The sequence below is a fragment of the Prinia subflava genome, chromosome 3, assembly GCF_021018805.1.
Source record: "Prinia subflava isolate CZ2003 ecotype Zambia chromosome 3, Cam_Psub_1.2, whole genome shotgun sequence".
NCBI classification, from domain to species: Eukaryota; Metazoa; Chordata; class Aves; order Passeriformes; family Cisticolidae; genus Prinia; species Prinia subflava.
Window position 1 is genome coordinate 90,436,516 of NC_086249.1, and position 25,953 is coordinate 90,462,468.

Sequence of the window (25,953 nt, forward strand, 5' to 3'; positions counted from 1 at the left end):
ACACTTTTATCTGCTTGAAAATTACATTTGTGTCTTAGCCATTTCCACATTAAACTGTTGCGGGGAAAGATGTGTAAACAGAGAAAGTGTAGTAGGTATCGGTTTTGAGGATTGACATGTAAAAGGAATGGAAAAACAATTTTTATCCCTTGGTGTTGCTTGAGTTTAGAGGTTAGGTTGCCACATCTTGTGTATGATCTTATCTCTAGCAGATCTAGTATTAACAACCACAATTGTCAACAATTCCACCCGCAAAAGGAATCCGTGTATGCATACAAATGTGCAAGCTCAGAGCTGTGTTGTCATATTCCCTGAGGACCAAGAAGATAAATGCAGTGATGCCCAGCGAGATCGAGTGCCTGAGGACGTTTGCAGATGGCATGAATTCGAGTGGTGCAGTTGACATTCCTTAAGGACAGGATGCAATCACTGGGGACCTGGACAAGCTTGAGGAGTGGGTCTGCAGGAACCTCATGAAGTTCAAGTCCAAGTGCAGGTGCTGCACCTGAGTCAGGGCAATCCCAGACACGAGCACAGACTGGGAGAAGAAGTCACTGAGAGCAGCCCTGCAGGGAAGGACTCGGGGGTTCCTGTGGATGAGGAGCTGGATGTGGAGCCAGCAGTGTGCACTTGCAGCCCAGAAAGGCCGTGGCACCCTGGGCTGCAGCAAAAGCAGGGTAGCCAGCAGGTCGAGGGAGAGGATTCTCCTGCTCTGCTTTGCCCTCATGAGACCCCACCAGGAGTGCTGCATCCAGCTCTGGGGTCCTCAGCACCAGAAGAACATGGACTTGTTAGAGTAGGTCCAAAGGAAAACCACAAAGATGGCCGGAGAACTGAAGCAGCTCTCCCATGAAGAGAGAGCTGGAGTTGGCCAGCCTGGAGAAGATGAGGCTTTGGGGAGGCCTTTCTGTGGCCTTCCAGTACCTTAAGGGACTTATAAACGAGAAGGAGAGGGATTTTTTGTATGGGCAGATAGTGACAGGACAAGGGGCAATGATTTTAAATTGAAAGAGGGCAGGTTTAGATCAGATATTAGGAAGAAATTCTTTACTTAGAGACTGGTGAGGTGCTGGAAATGTTGCCCTGGGAGTCTGTGAATGTCCCATCCCTGGAAGTGTTCAAGGCCAGATTAGATGGCACTCTGAACAATCTGATCTAGGAAGTGGCATCCCTGCCCTTGGCAGGGCTTGGGACTAGATGAACTTTAAGGTCCCTTCCAACCCAACCTAGTCTGTCATGACAACTGTGCTCCTCTGAGTTACATTTAAGATGCCCTTATGCTGATATGCAGCCAGATTACAGCAGAAAGTAGCTAGAAAACACACAGATCTTGAATTTGATGGGCATAAATTATCTCTTGAGCTCTTGCTTCAGCTAGAAATTCAGACATACCTGCAAAGGCAGCCTGTGGCTTTGATCTGGTGTTCATCATAATATTATTTTACCGTCTAGAGCCACTTACTTCTTAAGCATCATTTTGATGTGAATGGCATCATCAAGCTAAATTAAACTCCCCAAATAACACGTCTCAAAAACAGGGGACTCCTATAGGGTGTTCTCAGCCCTGCTAAGAGCTGGAATATGCAAGAAGGCTTTGATTCATTTAATCCCCTTTGTTGCTGATCTTTTTTGGAAGCAAGCAGAAAATTCTCCAGTAAAAAGGAGACATGTTTTAACATCAACCTGGATCTCAAGATAAACAGCACAGAACTTCAAATACAGATTAGAAACAGCTTACTCAACACAGAGACACACCAGAGCTTTTAAGCATTACAATACTATTTTCCATTTAAATAGCAAATACACCCCCAAGTTCTGCATAAACAGCTACCTAAATTACTTCATCCTTATTCAAGTGCAGCCATCCTTGGTGGATAGAAGTGCACAGTAAAGTGGAATCTACTACACTTTATATTATTTTTTTTCTGTTTGCAGCATGACTTACAGAAGGAATTTTTTTCCTCCTTCAAAAATCTAAATTTTTTGTTGTTCAATGGACTGTTGTACTATCTTGCTTCTTTCTTTTTCTTCCACTTGCTAATCAGTTTTTTAAGTTGTGCAGATAAATTTTATAACAATTTTATTATTATTAGCACAAATACTGCTACAAAAGTGAAAATGCACTGCTGGTAAATCTGTCTTGGTATGAAAATTCAGCATTGGTTTCCAAGGATGCCAACCACAGAATTACAGAAAATGTTCAGAAAATTGGACACAAAATGTAAGATTTGTTCAATTTAACTTCAGAATCAGGGTGAGAAGTCCTAGTTTTTCCTTAGTACTAAGGAAGAAATACAGGCGTTTTCCAACCATGATCTGTCTCACCTACTTTAGATGTCTGCTCTGTGGGAACACATATTGGGATTTTAGAGTCACTCTTCACTGACTGTAAAAGGGATCCCTAAATCATAAGCAGAGAATCAGGGGTGTGTGTGTAAACAGCTGAAACCCACTTTGAAAATGGCTGAATTGACAGCCAAGGGTCCCAGCTCTGACATCCCTGAGCGCTGTCATTGCCTTGTCCTGCACAGCCTCTGGGTGACACATCTTCAGTCCACACAGAGCCCAGCATTGCCTGCTGCCTGAACACAGCCTCAGCTTTGGAGTGTCTGTATCTCAGAGAGCAGGGTTTTGACAGACAGTTCAGACAGGTTTATCTGCACTGATCCAAGCTGTTGCTCCCTGCCTGGCTCCCTACTCTCAGCAGAGATTGCCCAATACAAGGGACAGCAGCAGTGGCCACAAACTGATGCCACAACTGTCTCAGTACATGGTCCATGATGTCAGCTCAAAAACGTGCAAAAGCAGTTTTCTTCTCCAGCCTCCAGCCCTGAGACCCTAGCACATGCCTCATACTCCTCTAAGACAGTAACTTCCAGTCAGCAAGCAAGGCAAATATCTGGGACAACCACGTTTGAAATCACAGCACTTACATCTGCCAGAGCTCGCCCACAGGAGTACTAAAGCACTGGCGTCATTTCCAGTCATTTCCAGAGGTACCTGGGTTTTCTTTGGAAAGCTGCTGTGAAATCTTTGAGCTGACTTAAAGTGGAGAAGTTCTCCCTTGGATAAATTAATAATACTGTCTGGTTCTTGTATCCCTAATTTCCTTTCCTCAAACCAAGTCTCTCCCCCAGAGGCTTTCCTTCATCAGCAGTTTTTCTGACATAAAATGCTTTCATTTTTCTTCCTCTCACCCTCACAGAAACTTCCCTTTGCAAATATCCCATCAGCCTGACTGGGGACAAGACAGACTTCTGCAAGTAACTGTTCCCTTCTGCAGGATGGCCAATTTACTTAGCAAGAGACTCTAATTACATACATACATACATACATACATACATACATACATACATACATACATACATACATACAAACAAACAAACCTGAAGAAAGCATCAAACGTATCGTGATTGCATCTTGGCTACATCAGTAGCACCTGGATCTGTGCTTTAATTCATTGCAGATGTGCAGAAGCACCAAGATTTCCCAGGGAGCAGGACAAACTTTGCATGAGAGCTTGCAAACAAGGTTATTGTATTTTCATTGTGGCAAGAAGGGGATTAGGGGTATTCTCCCACAGAGAGAAAAGCAACAACAAAGCATTTTTCACCACCTGATGCCAGTGGTCTCTCAGTGAACACCTGTGTAAGCATCTTCATATGTTACAAAATATATCTTGACATTGCTTTCTGAACTGGATTTAAAACATATGAATGTACTCCTGCTCAGGAAAAAAGAATTTAAATCTGAAAGTTGGTGGGTTTAAATTTGGGTTGGATTTTGGTGGTTTGGTTTTTTGTTGTTGTTGTTTTCCAAATCATTGTGATTTCCATCATTCCTGGGATGCTTTTGTCCTCTCTTGTGGGCTGCAATCACCATTTGCCCACACTTCCAGGTGAATAGTGTGGTGAAATATCTCATGTGACAAGTGCACACTAGCAAGCAGACAGTAGATGTAACAACAGCAGAAGTGTCAACCCAGTCCTTGAGAGCTGTGGTGGTTTTTCAGCACAGTCTGTCAGCATCTGGCAAACTGTAAGGTAGTTTTGTCCAATACCAACTTTTAAGTGAAACCCAAATCCAGACATAGAGCAGATTTCAATTTCTTTTTTCCCCTTTACTAACTTTTCATTATTAGTTTTGAAAAACAGTGGGAATTCTTTGGTTTGCTGGCAAATCATTTTGATTCCCAAACTTTCCAGTGTAAAATAGCCATTTCTGAAGAAAGCAAAATTACTTCCTCAAAGATGTTAATTTTTCAGAAACTTTTCATAAAAAAAAACAAAATAGCGTTATCCACTAATCCCAATGGTTAAACCAGTGTGGAGAAATCCAAAATGTAGCAGAAACAATCTCAGAGCCACAGAGGCCATCTGGGTTGGCCCTGCTAAGCAGCACTACCATGGCACGTCCCACACAGAGTGTGTTCCCTGCATGGTGGGTCTTCCCAAACAAAGCAACTTTCCATGCCTTTCCCTAGTTTCTGTCTCTTCCCACTGCTTATCAGTACCAGGAGCCAATGGCAGTAACAGCTGAGGAGTATTGGAAAGGCAGATGGAACGGTGAAAAAAGGGTCATGGGATGGAGGTATCTAATGAAGAGTCTCTTCTGCCCTCGTGCTTCTCTTCCCCAGTTTCCCTGGGGCTGGATGTTCACTGCTTATGGCACATTACATTTCAATGAGTTCTTCCACCCACACTCACAGGCTGCTTTCCAGACCTTGGAGCTCACCTCCAGAAATTTCCTTCGTGTGGCACATCTTTCACCCTTCTGCACGTGATGGGAACAGCCAGCACATTCCAGCTGTTCTCACAACACAGCCTCCCAGGAGCTCCCCTTAGGGAGAGCTGCCAACACCTTATCACTTCTACAAAATGCAATTGGTGGATTACACAAAAGTTACCCCATGATCTCCTAAACCCTTGTCCAGAACTGGAACTTCCAGTGGCTCCTAAAAATGGACTGCAGAAAGCAACACTGCCTGCTCAACTGCTTGAGCAGTAATGGCAGCCAGAGAAAATGTCCCCAGACCCTGCCTCTGGGTCTGTTCCTCCCAGCATCCCAGGCACAGCAGGTGCTCCCACTTTCTTTTGGTAAGCACTTTTAGCATATTACTAAGCTGGTGAAATTACTCAGCTCCCCTGAACAATATACTTGTCCCCCTGCCCTGCTCCTGGAAGATGTCATTTGGTGCACTGGAGAAGAGGGTGTGTAGAATAGTCAAGCCCATAGGATGTGAACTGTTCCAAACATTATTTTCAGTTCTAAGAAATCCACTCTCCTGGTGTTGGACAGATTAGCTGCTTGGACCAGGAGCTATCTGCATTTTCTGTGTTGAAAATGCAAAGTTGGGACTGCAGTAAGCAGCCAACTACAGCAGTAGTGTGCCTTGGTAGAAGTTTCCTTTGCTGTCCCTGAGCACAGCTTGGCTTTTGTTTTGCATGAGGCTGGAAATCCTCTGAAACAGCCAACGGATGCTGATTCACAATGCTGATGTTGTAAAAATAAGACTTTCCCTCCCTAAAGCATTATAAGCTGAGCACAGTGACAAGTATACAAGTTTTGTCTTAGTACTCTATCCAGCTTGGCCATTCATCTGAATACCTGTTGTTGCTGCAGAAGGAAAACCTCCTCTGGAAACTGATGTACAGGGCTTACCTGAGGCACAAAGATGGTAATGTGTGCAGGCTGCCTGACCCTCCCCTTGAGCTGTGGCACATCCCTGGTGCACAGCAGGCTGCAGACAACCTCCCCCAAGGCTGCCCCTCTCCTGCTGTGGGCCCTTCCACATCAGCTCCCAGCATCATCCTCCGTGTCCCAAACCAGGAGTGACAGAGCCTCCCTAGGACCCCAACAGCCCTTTGATGGGTGCTGGCTGTAGCAATGCACCTCTGCCTTAGCAGGTGTTCCCATATTAGGACAAGATTTGGGGTTCATTCTTTGTTTCACTTATAAGGCAAACAACCAGAAACGTTGATGCTCTTCTCACCATAACTGGCCTTGTGCCAGGACAAAAGCACCTGTTGGATCCTTGAGCTGTACCTCAAGACCTGCAGCTGTTTCTTTTGGGCAGCATGCCAAAAACCCCTCCCAGATCATTGCATACTTAAAGGAGAGCACAGAGACTCTGTGCATTTTCAGGGGGTGACAGCAAGTGCAAGGATCCTCCCTGCACCTTGCACAGCTTATTTCACTTTTGTTTTGTGTAGTTTGTTATTTTCATCTTTATTAAAACCTTTTGCTTTCCAAACACCTCCAGTCATGGTGTCTTGCTATTTTTATGAGCCATTTCTGAGAGGCTGTGGGCAGCTCTCAGGAGGTGATGCACCTGAGGGGGCTATGGCATTCTGGCCTCCCCTAGAATGGATCAGTGGGCAGGGAAGGGGCTGCAGCCAGCCCTTGCCCTGGCTGGGCTTGCAGGGAGGCAGTGAGGGCCAGATCCTTCTGCTCCTGCAGCCTCAGAGCCCACACATTCCTCAGACTGCTTGGGGGGCAGCTCTCCACACACCTGCCCTCTTCAGAGCAACCTGGGAGCTGTCTGCACATGCAGACCACAAAACCAAAAGCTCTCTAACTCATCCTGCAGCTTGAAAAGGTGGGTATTGTTTTCTCATCACCTGTTCTTGTGACAGCATTGGGGCAGGCATCTGAAGATCTGGAACAAGGCCCTCACTCAACTTACCATTTTGTCTGATGACAAAGTTTGTTAGAGAGTTGTACCAGCAAAGAGAATTGTCTGTTCAAATACCCAGGATGAGCCTTTTTGTTCACGTGCTTGAGACATTAACACAAAACAAAACAAAAACAAAACAAAACAAGCAAAAAAACCCAAACCAAACAAACAAAAAAGCCAAACCAAACCAAAGTAACCCAACAAAACCCTAATGAGTAACTTAATGGTCAGTGGCAAAATCGTCTTTTTTCCCAAGCTGCTGCAAGCTTGAAAAGCCCAGGTATTTCTCAGCCATTTACAATGGATAAATAGCAGACAGGGACATTTTCTGCAGAGTAAATAATTTCAGCTCAAAGATTTTCATAAATATCAAATGAGGTGCCATCCTGCCAGACACCCAGCAGAGCAGCTGTGGTGCCCTGCAACAGTGGCTGCCCACAGTGAGGGGGAAGGGAGCATTTTGGGGGTAAAACTGGAAAACTTTGAGAAAAAAAGCAGTGTCAGCTCAGGGAGAAATATCTTGCCCTCTCTACACCAACAGCCTGTAGGAACCTGTCTGTGGAAACAAGCTGGGATTACTTTTAGTTGTTGGCATTGATTTAGAGGAAAGTTTTCACTGAAGTCTTGGAAATTCCCAACCCAAAAATGGTGTTCCTCAGTCACTGTAATTATTTAGGATGCCATGTTTAATATATATGTCTTGCTGTAAATCTGTAGTGACCCTGAATGTACAAATAGCAAAGAAAATTACCACATTCATTAATTAGGAACTACTCTGGGATATTTGAGGATAAGTGGTCTTCAACAGGTACTCAGTAATGAAAGGCACAAAGCTGCTGGGACAAAGCCAAAGTATTTTTATACACATCAGGCTCCAGGCAGCAGGAACTCACCCTCTGAAACAGTTAAGAGCAAACATCTCCCTGTAGGATAATGAGATAAAAGTAATATGCAAAGGATGACCTTCTGGGCCAATGTCCTTAAGATCATTTCAGCTTGCTTACACTTTGATAGACACAGAATGAAAAGGGAACACTAGTTTCTACACAGTTTGATGAGTACACTCTTTATGCCTTGTTTCGACTCTTAGTAAACCCTATCACCCTCGTGGGGATTGGTAAACCAGCCTTCCAAGAAATTCAGGGCTACTTCACTGCCCATAACAATTTATTCATTGTGACCAGAGTAAAATAGATATTTAGTCAGCATCTAGTGCAAGAAAAGTGCAGAGAATAATACCCCTTCCCTCTCCACCTTCCCCCCTCCCAAAAAAAAGAGATAATTTGGAATCATGTTTGTGAAGCTGCTGGAGAATTATATGGGCAACATAAAATGAATAAGTCTGTGGAGTCTTTAATTCTTCTCTCCCTCAGACAAAAACTCCCACATTTCACTTACCTTCCTAGGACAAAAAATAGAAGTTAGAACAAGTTTTCTCTGGAAATCTCTAAATCTCCTTCCCATCCTAATCTGCCTAATTTCTACTCTGTTAGGGCATGTTAATGTCTATAGCCAGCAGGTAGACCTGGCAAAAAATGAACCATTCACCACAAAAGTATACTGCTAGCAAGTCCCTGGTAACAAACAGCTAAAAAATATGGCAAGATGCTGAAAACTCACGGAACTGTTTGGGTTGCAAGACACCCTAAAGATCATCTAGTTCCAGACTTCTTGCCATAGCCAGGGAAATCTTCCATTAGACCAGGTTGCTCAAAGCTCCATCCAGTCTGGCCTTCAACATTTCCAGGTGCCCTAAGGAACTCCACCATTCCTTGGTTACTGCAGCCAAGGCTTCCCTTGAGCTTCACGTTCCCCACCAGCATCTCCTTGTTGGGCAGAACAAAGTTCAGCACAGCCCCTCTCCTCATTGGCACCTCTGTCACTTGGAGAAGGAAGTTATAATTAATGCATTCCAGGAACTTCCTGCTTTGCCTGTGCCCCACTGTCTCATCCATCCAGCAAATTCTGGGGTAGTACAAATTCCCCACGAGGACCAGGGCTGTCTGTAAGGGCCTCTTCCATTCAGTCTTCCTGGTTAGGTGGCCTGTTGCAGACCCCACTGTAGCATCCCTATCCTCCCTTTAATACTGACCCCAAAGATCTCAGTCAGATCCTCATCCACCCAGGCAGAGATCCATGCATTCCAGCTGGTCATTGACAGAGAGGGAGGCACCTCCTCTGTGTCTCCTCTGCCTGCCCATTCCAAAAACCTTGTATCCTTCCATTCCAGCATCCCACCACATCTCCATGATGACAATGAGATCATAGCCCTGCAGGTATAACATGCTGTGCTGATTCGTCTGTCTCCCCTCTTCCAGATGTTGTTCTTGACTGAATTTGCAGATTATGCTTTATTCTGCAACTCCTCATACCCTTTATTGAAGATTTTTCAATTTTAAACCTGACACAATTTTTCATTTGGTTGTGATGTGCATTGTGAGTTTCTACAAATAGTATAAAATTTAAGAATAAAGGCATTCTTAAGAAATAAAAATCAAATTAGGTAGAAGTTCTGTGTGGAATAATCTGTATTTGACAATAATATAATATACATCTCACGCAGAACATTAAAAAACAAACAAACAAAACAGCAAAACAAACAAAAAAAATCAGTGAGGAGCAATTGGCATGTGGGAAATGCTAATTTCTGAAAAAGAAAAATTACCCAAAGGCATCAGGAACCATCACCCCAGGATACAGGTCGGACAGATTTTTCAGCTGAGAGTCAGTGAATGTATTTAATTTTTGTTATCAGACTTGCCCTAATGCCATGCTGGGACACATCACCAGTTGTTTCAATCCAATAAAGACTGAAGGGTGTTAAAGCAGAGCTGTGCTTCAGGAGAAAGTCAGGCTTGGGACAGAAGGGTGCTGGGCAGCTCCTGTGCCTCCTGTCCTGCAGAGTAGGCAGCAAGTGGAGGGCAGGGAGTGGCACTGAGGGGACACTGACCCCCTTGGCAGGGGTTTGCATAAACACAACATTTATTTCTAGCATGTGTAGAGAGAAGAAATCTAAATGCCTTGAGGAGGATGTTGGCCAGGCTCAGGTTCCATGGGGAAGACAGAGTCAAAAGGAGATGATCCTCCCACCCCACTGCCCAAAGTGGCACAGGCATGTCCCATCACAAAAGGAGACAGGTGGACAGACAGACAGCCTCCCTCACAGCCTGCATCTGCCTGGGAAGGTGGGTATTGGCACCTCAAGGCAGATGAGGGGAATTGCAGCTCCTACAGTATAACAACAAGTTTCAGTAGTCTAGCATTTCCCTACACTTTTTAATTTCACTCTCTGAATGACAGATTCAACTGGACAGACAGAAATTTAGGGACTGGTAAAAAATGTTGAGTCCTAGAGAGGATGGAGGATTGTTAAATGCCAATAGCAGAGTTGCAGCATAGGAGCAGAGCTCACCTTGAACCCAGCAGGCTGGTCAGGAGATCAAAACAGATCTTTTTGGGGCCAAATCAGAATAAACTTCCTTTCCTGGCTACCTTAGGAAACATTGTTTGTTAAGCCCTCCCAAATGTGTCAGCCTGTTTATACTCACTGTTGTGTGTCCCAGAGGACGTGGCCCATTGGCCAGAATGCTTGCAGAGAAAACTCTGAGCAAAACTATTCTCAAGTTGCAGGGAAACCTGTGGAGCCACGTTTTGGGCAAGGGACTGAGGGAGCACTGCATAGCAATGGGATTGCAGCACATGATTTTCCTGTATCCCCAGGAAAACCATACCTTACCCAAACAACTGATTTCGGTCAATGATCATAGAATGACAGAGAAGACACCACTTGTTTTAAAGAAAGGAGACCTTGTAAAGTTAGTTTCATTTCTACTACCTTCAGAAAAGCAGCTGACAGATGTTTTCCAAACTCATTTTGAAAGATCACCAAGGCTCAATAGCCTCATGGAAATTGTCCCTGTCTTTCCTTATCTTCACATGAGATAGCATTTTTGAAATAAAAATAAATAAATAAATACCTGTCACAGCTATTTCCATGCATTGTTATGACACAAAGCACAGTCAGTGAGAATTAAAGGGGTAATTCATATTTTGAGGTAAGAGCAAGAAAGTCTAGGTCAAGTTTCTAATGAAATTTCTTAGTCTCAGGACTCCTGAACTTCTGATTTATTAAGGCTGTCAGACTTTCTGATATAGAGAATTTCAGAGACAATGATGTCTGCAGAAACAAGGAAAGGTAAGGTGATTTTTTGATGGGAAGCTAATATCAGGAATAAATATAGGGCACCTTCTCCTGTTTCTTGAGATAAAACTTTCTGACAGGCTGAATAGACTTTGCATTTTCTTAATGGAGATACATTTTTTCAATTCAAAATCCTATGCAAGTGAAATACTGCTTTCATTGATGATCGCAGCAGGAAATCAATTCAGTGTTACACATTCTGAAATAAATCCCATGAACTGCCTTAGTCCCTTGACTGCAGTGCAAATCTGACAGCTCACACAGCTGAGGCTCTGTCTCTATTTAGAGAGCAGATGGTATTTTCACTGCCACCTTATCAGCAGAGCAGGTGAGTTTGCAGTGAAGATAGAACTGAGAGAGATCTGCTGACATCAGATTAATATAGACATTTCTGTCTTGATAGTATTTGATTTTCAAAGGCTCTTGAGAATTTAGTGTTCAAATCTCTGAGATTCATGATGTGTTATACGGTACAAGGTCATTGATGTCACTGACAACTGAATGGACAATAGCTCTTGCCATCAGATAACATTCAATACGTGCAAACACAGGCCTAAAACTGCTTCCAATTTTGGCTGTAATGCTGAAGGTCCAGTCTCATGAGCTGCTGAGAGCTCAATTTATCTTGCTTGTGCTGAATTAATCATCAAGAAGTATGGGAAACATTAGACCTTTGTCTCGGACAAACTGTCACGGTGACATTAAGGGATTAACATTGAACGAGAGACTGCTGCTGCTGGGGCAGGGACAGGAGCTTGAATGATGCTGGAAGCCAGTCCTGTATCAGGCTCCAGGAAGCCAATTCCCTCTGACTTAAGATGTGTGGGCAGTGAAAGTTGGTACCAGGATGCCTAACTCATAAAGAAACCACTACATTTGACAGCCTGAAAATGTGTCAGCAGCCTCTGGGACCTATGAAGCTGAGCAAAATGGAGACAGACTAATTTAATTCTGCTTCCCATTTTACTACAACTAGTGAAACACCATTGCCTGTCTCACGGTAGAAGTTTACCAAAACTTTGCTCTGAAGAAATGTTTCACCCCCCAGAAGAACCTCCCCAGGAAAATTAAACAAACCTTTACAAAGCCAAACAGGCACTGTAAATGTCACTGTATACCGCATTTCTCAACTCAGAGGTACTACTAATCCTCACATTTTTAAACTAGTATCACAATGCATTACAATTATAGCATTCTAAAAATCCTTTCCTCTAGGGAGTAATTAAAGCCTCAAGAATAGGGGATGAGGGAGCAGACAAGCCTGCAAACCATGCCTAGTGAGGAAAATCCAACACTTATCCATTAACACTCCAATCCCAAATGGACAACGTTTGGATGATGCACAGTTATCTTTAGTTGTCCTGCTTTTGTCCAGCTCCAGAGTCCAAGGACTTACTTTGAGAAATGTCAGCCATGCAAAGCCAAAAAAAAAGAACTCCTTCCTTTGCTTTTTTAAACCTTGCAAAGGATGGACATTAAAATATTACCTACTATGCCTATAAAAACATTTGCAGTTCTGTCATGGAATTAAGCTATGAAAAAATGCTCATGTAATGAATACAGCCAGATCTCAGGTGATATAACTTTGGAGGGATTTTTTTCTAGAAGAGATGGAAGGGTTTTTTAAGGCTTTCACACATTTTTGTGGGTTTACTCAAAATCCCTGCACCTGCTTTCATAACATTGCTTGTACCTCCAAGGACGAGATGTGTTAGCATTGGGGATAGCTGTGCACAGGGATGAGCACAGTGGCTGGACAGCCAGAGACCACTGGAAATTGGTAGGGCTCCAGTAGACAATAGGAAGGAGATGAAAGGGTGCAAAATCAAATCTGATAAAAGATGTGCAGTATATTGTATATGTCTGATGTTCATCACTGAAAGCTTTCATTTTCCCACACTAATGGACGAAAAACATCCACTGCCTTGATTTTGACATTGAGATTGGATGGGCAAAGGGAAGAAGATGCACAGATACTGTACAAATACATATAGCCCTAAATGCAGGGGACATCTGTGTGTGTGTGTGGGTGAGTGGACTTGTGCCTATGCGTCTATAAATGTGTCAAGTGAGATGTTTATGTACTAGAACTTGTCAGGCTGGTGCAAGTCGATGTGGCAATAGATTGTAAGGGAACTGTATCCATAATACCATTCACTGCCTGTGAAAAGATGTTTTCAATTTTCACTGTCACACAGCAGGTAACGTTTGGTAGCCACAGAAGACGGTAAATGATGCCATTGATTTTTTTTCTTTGATAAAATAGTCTGGGAGTAAACAACCATTTGCTCCTCTTTCTTTTCCAGTCTAAAGGCAGTCACAGAGTTATCGATACAGGAGGAAGTTCTCAAGTGGCTCAGGCAGGTGCAGCTTGTGGGCTGTGTACAGGCATGACCGACCCAGCTGCCTTCTGATACACAACCTGCACAGCTGGGCAAGGCTGGCAGGACCTGGAGGGGAGAGATAAAAGGCCAGAATAAGCACCCTCAAATACACCACCAGCATGACTCAAAGCAACAGACACCAGCGAGATTTGCAACTCAACCAAGCACTATGTAATTGTTGCAGCAGCCCTCTTGTTAGAAGGTAGAAATGAGCCAAGAGACAGACTTCTTATTTATCACAGCGTGAAAAGGGTCCTGGTTTATTCCTCTTTACAGCTCAGCCATCCTGACTCCATCTATTTGCTGACTCTGGCTGTAGCAAGCTCCTACTGCAGGTTTACCTTGCAGCCTCTGACTGCTGGTTATTTCCTGCTAAACTCTGCATGTATCAGTTTGAAGACTCTGACTGCAGGCTTTTACCCAGCTAGACTGTGACTGCAGGTTCCAACAACAGGCTCTAACTGCAGACCCAGACTGACCTCACTGCAGTGATTCTGTCTTCCCAGGATCCTTCTTCATGATCCTCCATGATGATCCCTTGACCACCCAACCTACTCCTTTTTATTACACTTTTCTTTATTGGCTATCGCTGTGACTCATAAGAGGAGAGGCTGTACTGGGTAATAAACACAGCTGGTACTTATCAGAGACAAGATCACCTGTATTCCCTTTTCCTACACTTACCTCTTTTAATTATAAAAGCACATTTAAATAGACATATTTACACATGTTTTTTAGGATTAACAATTATGCAAATATTTAAATAAAATACATATGCTTTACTAGCATATAAAACTACTGTATCTAGTTCTTGGGCTTCTGCAGCTCTCTTTCTGGCTGTGTTATCTCGAAATGACTTGCTGAAGTCAGGGAGAGTTAGATACATTATTGTTCATGCTTCAGTTGTGTTGTCAGAGTTGGTTCAGCAATTTGAAAACTGGGAACACTAAACACCTTTTTTTGTATCCACAGCTAGGTTGTTTGGCATCTTTTCTTGAGCAAACACGTAAAATACCAAAAACTGTCTGCACTGGAGGGAGAGTTCTGGAATGCACAGCCCTTGCTCAGGATATAAGACAGCCCCCAGCAGTTTTGTGAAGATAAAGATAAGGGATAAGTACAGTTAATTGTTCATATATATAGAACATGCTTTTTCCAGCTACTGGTGTCTCAGCAGGTACCTGCACAAGTAGTAACCGCAACTTAGCATTTTTACATGACCACAGTCTCAGAATATTTATGTTTGTCAGTCTGCCTACCAATGCTCCTCATAACATTTCTTACTGTGTCATCTAATTTTAGCTAAGTCTGACTGAAGGGAAAACTTTTGATGAAAGGTCTCAAAGACACAAAGTATTCAATTTTTTTCAAAAAGGCATTGAGGATTAAAAAAAAAAAAAAAAAAGAAAGAACAACAAAAAACCAAGAGGAGAAGATGAGAAGCCTTCTTGCCATTCCCTTGCTGTATGTGAGAACCCTTGTTAAGCATCAGAGGGTCGAGTGGTTGGAAAGCTGTCAGAGGACTCATCCTGGGCAGTGGCTGCCCACAGGGGTGCTGCCCACAGGGGAGCTGCCCACAGGGGAGCTGCCCACAGGGGTGCTGCCCACAGGGGTGCTGCCCACAGGGGTGCTGCCCTGGTGTTTTCCCCACGGTTACCAGGAGCTGTCCCCACCACAGATCAGGTGAGGGGCATGCCAGGCACAAACCCACTGGACATGAGGCTCCATTGCTTCTCTGACTACAAGTCTACAAATGCAAATGCACCCTGCTAGTGAATGTATCACTGCCTCCCCTTCACTTTTCTCTTGCTACAGCTGCTCCAGGTGCAACCTTTACAGCTCCCCAGAGGTGCTCAGTTTTTGAACCCTCTCTTGCCCTCCCACTCCAGTTTCTGTCCAAGCAGTAGCAATCACAGCAGAGTTTGACAATTAATAGGTAGAGATGTGGGCTTAAAGGCCTGTCTTTGTGTCTTACAGGTAAACTTCATAATCTGTACAGGAAATTTTAGGAGCTTAAACAGGCTGATAATATCCCTTCTGAGAAGAAATTAATAGAAAAATATGGGATATATAAAAAAGTACATTTGCACTACTGTCTCTGGAAGGGAAGGAAGAAACTACCATCTCCTAAAGTCCTTAGGAAAACAGACACATTTTATATTTCACATCACTTTATAGCTAATGGGAGGAGCAATTAAAGGAACCCACCTAAATAACCTCCGTGGAGAAGTTAGGGATAGAGAAACTCTAGCCTGAGGTACTTATTTCAAACAGAAGGACCTCAGAAAACACTGATGTAGGGGAAAAGAGTAGTTGCATGTTAAGCATAGCAAAATATCTCAAAGTGGGAGCAAAGGTGAGGAAACTGAGGAAACGTCATGCTTGAAAAACAAATAGTCAGCAGGAATTGATTTGCCTTTAGAGCCTTTCTGACTGTAAGGGAGAAGAGGGTGACAAGCTGAGAGTGAAAAGGAAAGTTTGGGAAGAGCAAATTATTAATATTAGGATATTTCTTTGTCTACACGAACTCCGATTCATGGGCAATGGTAGCAGAACTTGGCAGCTCTGCTTTTGCTCCCACAGTCTGCCACTGAGCCCTGGGCAACTCAGGTATGGGGACAGAAGTCACACAAGGTGAGAAGCACTCAAACAAAATTCCTCTCAGAAGGTTTTAGACATGACAAATTAAAGCTCTGCATGAAGTCAGAGAGAAAGGGAGCAGGACAAAAGGATATTAAGCCAATATTTCATTTCCTCCATAAAGCCCACCTGTGTTCAGAGGCTCAGCACAAAGCCTGTGTGCAACACTGACATTGATTAATTTACCTACATTTATTAATTCACCGTGCAAGAGCTGTTTGGAACTGGGCTTTTTGTGCACATCATGCTCTGGCCTGTGGTGGGTTGTGAGCAGGCTCAGGAAGGTGGGAGGCTGCCTGGCATGGACCGAGCACCATTCACCCTCTGAGCCAGAAGAGCCTCAGAGGGACACAGACAAACTAACAGGGTACCAGTGAGCTGGGAAATATGGAGATCAGAGGAGGGGGGAACTCAGTCAGCAAGCCCATAGCACAGAGATATTGCTCTAGGATGCATCAAGTTCTGGCCAAATGTTGTGCAGGTGAAAACTGCACAAGAGAACACTGCACTGATTCATTTCTGCTCAGAGGTTTCTTCCAGTAAACTGGAAAGATAATTACTTGCAGGAAGCCTGGAGGTAAACAGCAAAGTGCTGGTCTGTGCTGGGATTGCAGCCCCATAAACCACATGGAGGAGCTGTGAAGCTGAAGAGTCACCTGGCAAAGAGCTCTGCTTTCTCCTGGCAACCGAGGACACTCATTGAGCCATGGTGCAAAGCTGAACACTGGATGGTGGTGCTAAAATATTATCTATCAATAAACTTGCATGGTAGTTTTTAACCCTAGGATTCCCACTAGGTAAATATGTATGATTTTCCTGATTTGACAGGAAAACAAAGCACAGAATAACTGACTAATTTATCTCCTAAAACCGTAGCACCAGGTGGCAGATCTAGCAACAAAACAGATTTCTGTTTCATGTGTTGGAGGTTTGAAGGCAGCAGAGAAAGCAAGAGAATTTATATAGAGCATTACTTATAAAAGCAGTTAAGAAAATCTACTCAGGTAAAGGATATAAATGCTGCTTTACTTAGAAAAGGAGAAGAAAGGAAATGATTACCTTCCCGAAGCAGAAGCGCCTGCTCCACTTTGCTGTGGGGTGTAGCAAGATCCAGGGCACATTTGAGGTCAGCATTTCTGCATTTTGGGTTAGCACCATAGTCTGTCAGCAGGACAACAATCTCCACGCTGGGTTTCCTCGCTGCTGCATGCAGGGGGGTGTCCAATCGCTTCCCCATGTTCACATTGGCTCCTTGGGTGAACGAGAGCCCGTGGTTAGGTCTGGTAGGCAGCAGGGACTGTCTGAACCTGCATCCCACAGGCTGGTTCCCACTGATAGCCTCAGTGAATGGAGGGGATGGAGGGCACACAGGACCTCCCCCAGCTCTCAACAGCAGCTGTGCAAAAGCTCATCAGGTCAAACCCCTGCTCTGTAAGAGTGCTCTGGGCCACCAAACCTCATCTACAATGCCCAGAATTGGGCAGCTTGACCTTCCCAGGTACATGTTCAAAGCCTCCTAAATGCTCTTTTAAAGTTGTCAATGGCATAAAATCTAACATGGATTATGTTAATTTAATTGCCAGGGGGAAAAAAGCCCGAAACCTTTAGGTACCTCATTGTAATAATTCTGGAAGCACAGCAAGCAAAATGCTTGCCCCAGGCTGGCTGGGCACAGCAGGGCCACACTGTGAGCAGGTGTAAGTCAGCTAATACACACTGACAGCAAAAATTTGTGCTAGTTCATAGCCTGTGCCTGGACCTGCAGTGATTATTCTTTCAAGCAGCTTTACTGCTGCCCTCATCATCCACTGAGGAGGAGGTGAACTTAATGGTTCTGATAAACTGCTCTGTTAAGCAAGAGTTGATTTTGGTCAGTAATACTGGCCAGCATTTTCTGTGCTTCCTGTTATCATTCTAGAATACTAAAAGAATTCCCTTTTCACATTCAGACAGCCTCATTACATGTCTGTAATTAAGAAGGCTTTTCACTTAGGAAACCATCATTTCTTTATCAACACAGGGGAAATTTTTAATAGCCTCAAATAAGTCTGACAGAGTCAGGCTCCCGAACAACTCTTGTGGAAGTGACCCATGATGTATCAAGTAGAGAGGCAGCTCAGAGAGACCAGTGGCATTGGCTGACAGCACCATAGCTCTCCCCTGGCCCCTTCTCCAGGTGTACCTAGCTCCAAAAGCTTCTTGACACATTCTGTTCTCTGGTAGGTGCAGGCCATGTAGAGAGGGGTCCCATGCTGAGGGTCTTCTTGGTCAATGTCAACCTCATGTGCCAGAAGGGTCTCCATGCACTCCCTGTGACCTGCGGAGGGAAGAGCTGTCCCTGAATTGCTGCAGAGCAGAACACACCCAGATACCACTGTGAGGCACGAGAGCTGTGACAAAGCCAAGCCTGTTTATCTGCACTGATACGGAATCATTTATTTTTTTAAATTCTTAGTCACCAACAAAAGACACATTTGTCACGTCATTATTTTTGGCCTCCCTTGCACCCCTCACACCCAGAACATTACCTCTCTTGACTGCTTCGTGGATGGGTGAGGGCAGGTGGCTCCCGAGCTGCGCCTTGGCCCCGAACTCCAGCAGCACGCTGACACAGGCTGCGCTGCCGCTGCAGCAGGCGTTGAACAGGGGGGTGATGCCGTCGATGGTGGCTGCATTGACCTGCAGAGGCAGGGCACACCCAGGAAGACCCAGTTTAGGAGGAGTGCCCTTGCAACACACCTCCTGTGCACACCAGAGGGCCACCAGAGTGAGACTCCTGCCGTGTGTAATTGTAGGAATTATTTTATTTACTTTACTTTGTTTAATTATTTTTTATTATTATTTTTATTATTTATTTCTGACTTATATGTTGTGACATAACATATATAACATTCTCCTTTGATATCTGCCCTCTTTCCCAGATAGTGCCATAAGGCAGAAACTCTGTCTGCTATAGATGCTCCTGTGAGAGCTGCTAAAAAATGCAATTTTTTTATTCCATTTTTTTAATGGGAAGAAGTTGAGTATCTTCAAGATTGTTTAGCTTGCACTAGCCTCAAGGTAGAGCACCCTCAATGAAAATGGCTTTGCTTTTTAAATGAGAACATTTACTTTCTGTTTAATACTTTCACTTAAAAACACATTTCTGGAAAAAAAAATTAAAAAAAATCATAGAAACACAATCCCAAACAGAAAGGAGCTTGAAGGAGTTCATCTACATGTGTGTCTATGCAAGACAGAAATTTTCTTCCCCGACTTCTGATGCAAAGACCTGGCAAGAACCACTATTGCCCTTCTCCATTGGGACAGCAGAGCTGTAGATCACAGTCACAGAACATGCTGAGTTGGAAGGGACCCATTGGGATCAGCGAGTCCAACTCCTGGCCTTGCTCAGGACACCCTAAGAATCACACTGTATCCCTGTTTATGCTATGTTTAACTACGTAGCCCTCGGGGCCAATTTGTGAAGCAAATCTGCATGTCTTTAACTCTGTGGCACGTTATAGAAGAGCAATGGATTATGCAAGCACATGCCAATTTCTAAGATTTCCACTGCCCTCACCTCCTCCCAGTGTCATCAGGCAGGTGTGGCAGGAGCTGCTGGCAGCACTGGAGGTCTCTTGACTGTTTTGGTGCTGCTTGGTTTCTTGCCATATAAATTTTACTTGAAAACTCAGCTGACATAAAAATATTCTTACATATTTCATCCATTCCTTAATCTCTGTTGTGAACATGTACTCTGCCTTAGGTCCAGCTGTGGGAATTGTTATTTTATTAGCAGATAAAATGTTTCATTGCTTCAAGCACATCCATTTTTACTTACATGAGACTCCCAACCCTTCCCATAGAAAACCAGATGTAATTCCAAGGATCATTGCTGAGGGAGAGGGGGAGGGTGAAGGTGTGAGTTACTTTCTTCAAGGTTATTTCACTTAGAATCTTTAATTCATTTTCCATCAAACGTGACTATGCTTCACACACAAAAAGGAAAACAAAAGAGAATAATGGTATGATACAGGGGGGAGACAAATCCAGCACCCAGGGAAACAGAACGCTGTTATGTTTTTCTACACTTCTGCCTGAGATGTCCACCTGCATCTTGGCCCTGCCACATGGACAGCACGTCCACCATCCCCATCAATGCTGAGCATCCATCCCCAGGTGCCCGTGTCTCCAGGGGCACCCCCAGGACTCACCTGGGCTCCGTTTTCCAGCAGCACCTTGGCGCAGGCGACGTGGCCCCCCAGGCAAGCTTCATGGAGAGCTGACACACGGTCTGTGGTCACCAGGTTCACGTTGAAACCCTGCAATGCGGGGCCAGGGGTGTGAGGGGGATGCCCTGCCTGAACCACGGCTCTGCAGGGCTGCTGTGGGCAGGGAGAGCCATGTCTGTGCTGTGTGCCCAGGGAAAGGGCTCGGCTCGGGTTGGTGCTGCTCAGTGATTCAGTTCTTGTCCCCACAAACCACAGCTGGGGATGGGGTTAAAGAGGGAGCAATTACAAGCTGTGCCTTGTATTTCTAGCTCTTTACAATGTGCTGTCAATTGCAGGAAAGACATCACATTTCTGTAACTTACAGGGGTGGCATTCCCTTCCCTATTACCTCCTGCAGCAGGAGCTGCAACTGGAGGGATTCATCTCCCTGAATGAGGATGCTTCTGGCACAGGTATCTGCAGCTCAGCTGGAGCTGGCAGCTCCTTCAGTGGGGAGAAACAGGATTCCCTAGGACGTGATGCATCCCATGCTAAAGCAGCTGTTTCCAGTAGGGCAGACAAATTGTATTTGTGAATGTTCTTTCATTCACTACTTGGGGTACCCAAGTGTGTTTCACCACACTGAGGTAATAAGTACCTGGTAAACCTCTAAGAGAGACGAGTCCAACCCCACCCACAAATCAGTTCCTCTTATCTGACTATCCAGGTAATGTTTTACACTGGAAGAAAGAACAGTGATTTACAGATGCCTTATTTCAGGCATTTCCCTAACTGACAGTTGCAATATCTATTCCTGCACAAAGACAAACCAGACATATTCACAGAGCGTAAAGCAGTTTTCACACGTGTTTCCCTCTGGATGCAGCTAAATCTCCTGGTAATTAGAATTTTACAGCCCTGTGTGAGAACAGGCCTGGAAGCAGCTCCATTTTCCACCTGATCTCATATTTTGAAGCACAGTAGGTGTCTGCCTGACGTGCTATAGCCAGGGCAGCTCACGAGATGGCAGCAATGCACTTTTTGGTACACAGTACCCAATGCAATGGGCAGAAAGGAGTACCTGGGAACAACCTCATGAAGCAAAATGTGAGCAGTCCTGAGGCCGTGAGTATTAAAAGCATTGTAAACACTTCAGGCTAAGCATTATATGATTGGAAAACAATCTTTTTCAACCAAGTGGAAATATTACTAATGTAAAAGTAATTCTGGTTAAATTTCTCATGCATTACAGTGGTGGTATATTTGAAAAAATAGAGATTATTCCATTTTTTAATTGTATGGTTATTTCATACTTTTTGATCAGCATATTCCTTCAAGATTAATTGCTTCTAAAGACTCCTAATAAGGAGACCGATTCTCAATCATTATTCATATATACATGTACATATATATTCAACTAGAAAACCTCAGTCATATCAAGTGAGACAATAAGCACTGTATCTTGGGAAAAACAGCAATTCCTTCCATAACAAAATGGAAAATAAGTTGTAGATCTTATAATGGCTGTCTGCCAAATGTCTCTCATGATAAACCTTGTTTTCAATGTACATGAAAAATCAAACTGTTTTTTTCAGGCAATGAAACAGGCGTTGGGGCGTTCTTGAGCCATTTTAAATCTCCAGCACTACATGGCCTCCCTATGTGCAGGCATTCCCTGTGCACCCAGAGGCTCAGTGGCTCTCTTGAAAGCTGTGGTGCTGCAGTAGAGACTTCTGAGTGTCCCACAGATACTCAAGTACAGTCCCATACTTCATTTCAGGCTAGTGACGTAACTATATTGAAGCAATGAGCAATGATTATGCTGCTCCATGCACAACTTCATCCCTACATTTATCAATCTGTGGTGACTCAGCTCCAATTCAGGCACTACAGACATTGCTGCCTTGATCTCTTTTCATCAGCAAAGACCTTCATCTTTTACTCCCAAAATTAAATGTCTTCAGGAAAAGGAGAAAGGGTGGATTAACTAAATGTTATAACCACAACAATAGGTGCTCCACAAAGCAAGTGGTGTAAGGTCAGCATAAATGGAGATACAGCGGTCAGAAAACCATTAACTCCCTAAATGAATAAACCCTCTTTCTTTTCATCTCTAACCTCCATCACTTCCTTTTCCATAAAAATCACTTTATGTCAGCAGGTGAAGGAAAGAGGGATCAGAAAATGGGAGGGCAAATAACGTCTGTAAACAGCATCTTTTTTTAGCTGCAGCTATTTCTCAAGAGATGTCTGGAGAGGAGGCTTTCACACTGGCAGCTCCACTCCTTGAGGATGCTGTCCATTAGAGCTGTGTCCTCTGGTAAAAACTACCTTGACTTTACTGTAAAAAGTCTGATAGCCACATAGAAAGCTTTACACTCAGGGTATTAATTTCCCTGCAGTGCTGTGGGGGCAAGAGGGAGAGGGGGACAGCTACCTATTCCTGATAAATGAGGACACTGAGTTTAACAAAGGTGATAAAGAAGATGATTGTCAGAGCACAAACAACCATAACCTATCTCTTTTCATATCCAGCTTCTTCTCCTTCTCATGTATTCTCTCCTCCTCTCTTCCTTTTGCCTGAACTCTCAGTTCCTTTTGGAGCAGAGGGTTTCAGATTGACTTTAAAACAGCAAAATGCACTTTTACAGCTTTTTACTGGTTTGGGGATTTTTTAAATAATCTACATATATATATTTATTGTCCCTATTCTCAGACCCTATTCAAGCCTAGTTGCCTGGTTCATCATTAAGAAAGAGCAGAAGGATCATTGTTTATTGTATAGAAAAATGCAAGCTGTGATAGTCTTTGTCCCAGGCTTGTCCTCAGCTTCTTAACTGAGCAAACTAATCCATGCCCAGAGGCATTTGTGCTGATATATTATTCCATATTTCTTATGCCCTGTTGCAGTCTATTACCAGTTCACCAGCCCACAAAAGCAATTCATGTAAAACCGCCCTGCTTCCCAGCCTTTTCTTTACCTGTGGGCTTTTACCTGTGCAATCAAGGTTTTCAGAGAGAGGAGGCGTCCCTGGAAGGCAGCATCATGAAGAGGGGACCGGTCTGCCCAGCTGCCTGAAACAGCAGATGCATGGAAACTAATTCAGCTATGCAGCAAAAGCAGATCCTGGGAGGACAGGGGAAGCACTGCCACACGTAAATGCACGTAAATGAAATCAGTGTGGGCTCAGCAGTGAGACTGTTTGATGAATTGATTTCAGCAGAGCAGCTGAGGGGTCAGCAATCTTGAGAGCGCTGGCTGCTCTCAAGATTTAGAGACCTAAACAAAAGCTTCATGGCAGAACTTTTAAAAGAACAGCTAAAAACATATTTCAGAAAAGATCACGAGTTTAGTGCTGCTGGGTTTCACATGGAGACCTCAGAACCCTGCAATTCTCCTACTCAAAACCATATCAGCCTCCACCTTCCTCAAGAGCTCTTGTCACAAATTGCATCCCAGCTTCCCTGACATTTTGTTAAGAGCCTCATAGCAGGGTTGACTTGTCCATCAAATGAAGTCTGGCATGTCCTTGGCAGTTTTATTTCCTGAACTGACAATTTCATAAATAACATCCTCCCTCTCACACTACCATGTAACAGGTTTAATCATCCTCTTCACTGAAATATTTTAGAAAATACATGGAAAAACAAATTCTACCTGAAGGCTTTACTTTTCTTCTTTAATAATTTTGAGATGCTGAACTGTTTAGACTCCTTCACGTAGGCTTGCTTGCCCTTTTTCTTATCTTCATCTATTTATGTGCCAAGAAAAATAATTCTTTAGCCTAGCTACCACCTGCAGGCATAAACTTTCAGCTGAGGTTAAATCCCTGCCACTCAAGTAGAGAGCAAATGTACTTGTCCTATATTAAAATTTATAACCATACTGTGACATGGTGTGTAGTAAGTATTTCTCCAAAGGCCAGCTGCATTTCCAGTGCCACAGGACAGAAGCAATACCAGTGTTTGCATTCATACTCTGTTGTACAGCAAGCCCATGGGCACTGTATTTGAAACCCTTGTCCTGTTTAATTTTTTCAGCTATGCCGCACACTAGAGAGGATGAAAAGGGTGATTTATCTCCATTCCAAATGCTACCCAAGGCAGGGAGAAATCAATGAGAGGCACAGACACATCCATGGGGACTCGAGGCCAAGGACACAGCAGAGATTTTACCCTTGGCCAAAAGAATCTCCTTTTGTTACCTAAGGACCAGGATGCACTTTAGCTATACAGTTTTAACTATAGTTATTCATTTTGTTTCCTTTTATTTATGGAGCATTTCCTGGGCGCCTAAGGCAGGAAACCGGCATGGAAGGACCATGTCTTTCCATGTGCCAGCTGGCACAATATATGTCAAGGCTCTGAATGACACGAGTCAAAGCAATGGAAACAGGAACCAAATAGGGACCAAGAAGCATCTTCCTGAAAACATCCCAAATACCCCACACCTCTCATCATGCTGGTGACTGAAACAGGCAAGCTCAGTTCAGAAAGTCGTAAGACATTGCAAGTGACAAAGCCCAGAGCCCTCATGCAGCAGGAAGATTCAGGAGTTACTCAAACAGAGCTACAGGGCCTCATTTACCTTTCCCTCAGATTACAACGCGTGCGAGCGCGTGTTCCCACACACATTGCCAGGGCACTTCCAGCACATGTGTATGCACACACAGCCCCAGGACAACACCCACTGCTGCTCACCTCCACGCCAGCCACCACAACCTACCTCCCTGAAAGGTGTGGCAAATATAGTTCCCATACAGGGCACACCTCCCTTTCTCAGCTGGGAGCGGCATGACTGAAAGAAAGGGCTCTTTTTGAATGCCTACAGATGGACTGTGCAGCCCTGCAGCTGCTGCGCTGCTTCACTGCAGAGAGACAAGGCCTTGAAGCTCTGGCTGTAATGTGATACAGTGCCCCAGCAACAACATCACATGACTTTACATTTTGTAAGATTATCCTTAATGGCTTTCTGCAAATGGCAACTGGCAGATAAAGAGATGTTACGGCCTGCTGAATTTCAAGGCACCTCAATAAGAACCTGCTTGAAGGAAAAACTGCTGCTCACCACGTGACAGACTATGATTCCATAAAGGTGCTTGGAAAAAAATGACAGTAATAAATGTTTGGAATTATATTCTAGAGAATAAAAATAAATTCATAACCAAGACATGCCTGTATATATACAGGCTTCATAAAGGTTTTGTCAAAAATGCTTGGCTGCAGTATTTCTCTTGGTTAGCCCCTAATCTCCCTGCCTTGGGTGGCCATCCCACAGCACCAGTGTTCTGATGCTGTTCCTGTGCCTGTTCACAATGGCACAATCACACAGCAAGTGCCCAACGACTGAGTCACATAGAAATGTGTGATGTCACAACGCTGATAAGAATCTTCAGCTAGGAAAATAAGCCCTCATTAGCAGCAAATTGAAAACACTGAGTCAATTTACATTAGTGGAATTAACAGGAATGCAAACACATGCTTATTCATTATTATGGCAGTGATGTGAAGGACTAAAATCTCTTGGAAAAAAAACCCCAAACCATCACCTACTAAATAACCTATGAAATACAATATATTCTGGTGTTGTATATTTTTCAGAACAATTTTAGCGGCATTCATTTTTATTATCTGGTTTAACAAAACAAGGATTCTTGACTCGGATTCATAAAGTCATTAGTTATATCCTCCTAGCATCTCCTTTCAGAAAATCACTGTGCTAAAACTTTTTCCTAAATATTCTCTGGCAGTAGAACTGGACATTTAGTAAAATCATCTGTACCCACTGATAAAGAACAGCTTGCATCTGAGAACAATATTTTTATTTACCATAGTGCCTTGAGCAAATGTTGTCCTCTT

General features: G+C 43.8%; 1 protein-coding gene across 1 annotated transcript; it reads right to left on the bottom strand.

Annotated features, from left to right (window-relative positions):
• Window positions 1-11,476: 11,476 nt before the first annotated feature.
• On the bottom strand, window positions 11,477-24,947 carry ASB11 (ankyrin repeat and SOCS box containing 11). The gene is made up of 7 exons (XM_063392881.1): window positions 24,821-24,947; window positions 23,090-23,169; window positions 20,098-20,205; window positions 18,430-18,580; window positions 18,084-18,218; window positions 16,961-17,152; window positions 11,477-13,327 (listed from the first exon to the last, which is right to left on the bottom strand). Exons 1-7 carry the CDS (start codon window positions 24,888-24,890, stop codon window positions 13,203-13,205), a joined length of 861 nt encoding a protein of 286 aa, XP_063248951.1. The 5' UTR covers window positions 24,891-24,947; the 3' UTR covers window positions 11,477-13,202.
• Between the last annotated feature and the right edge of the window lie 1,006 nt (window positions 24,948-25,953).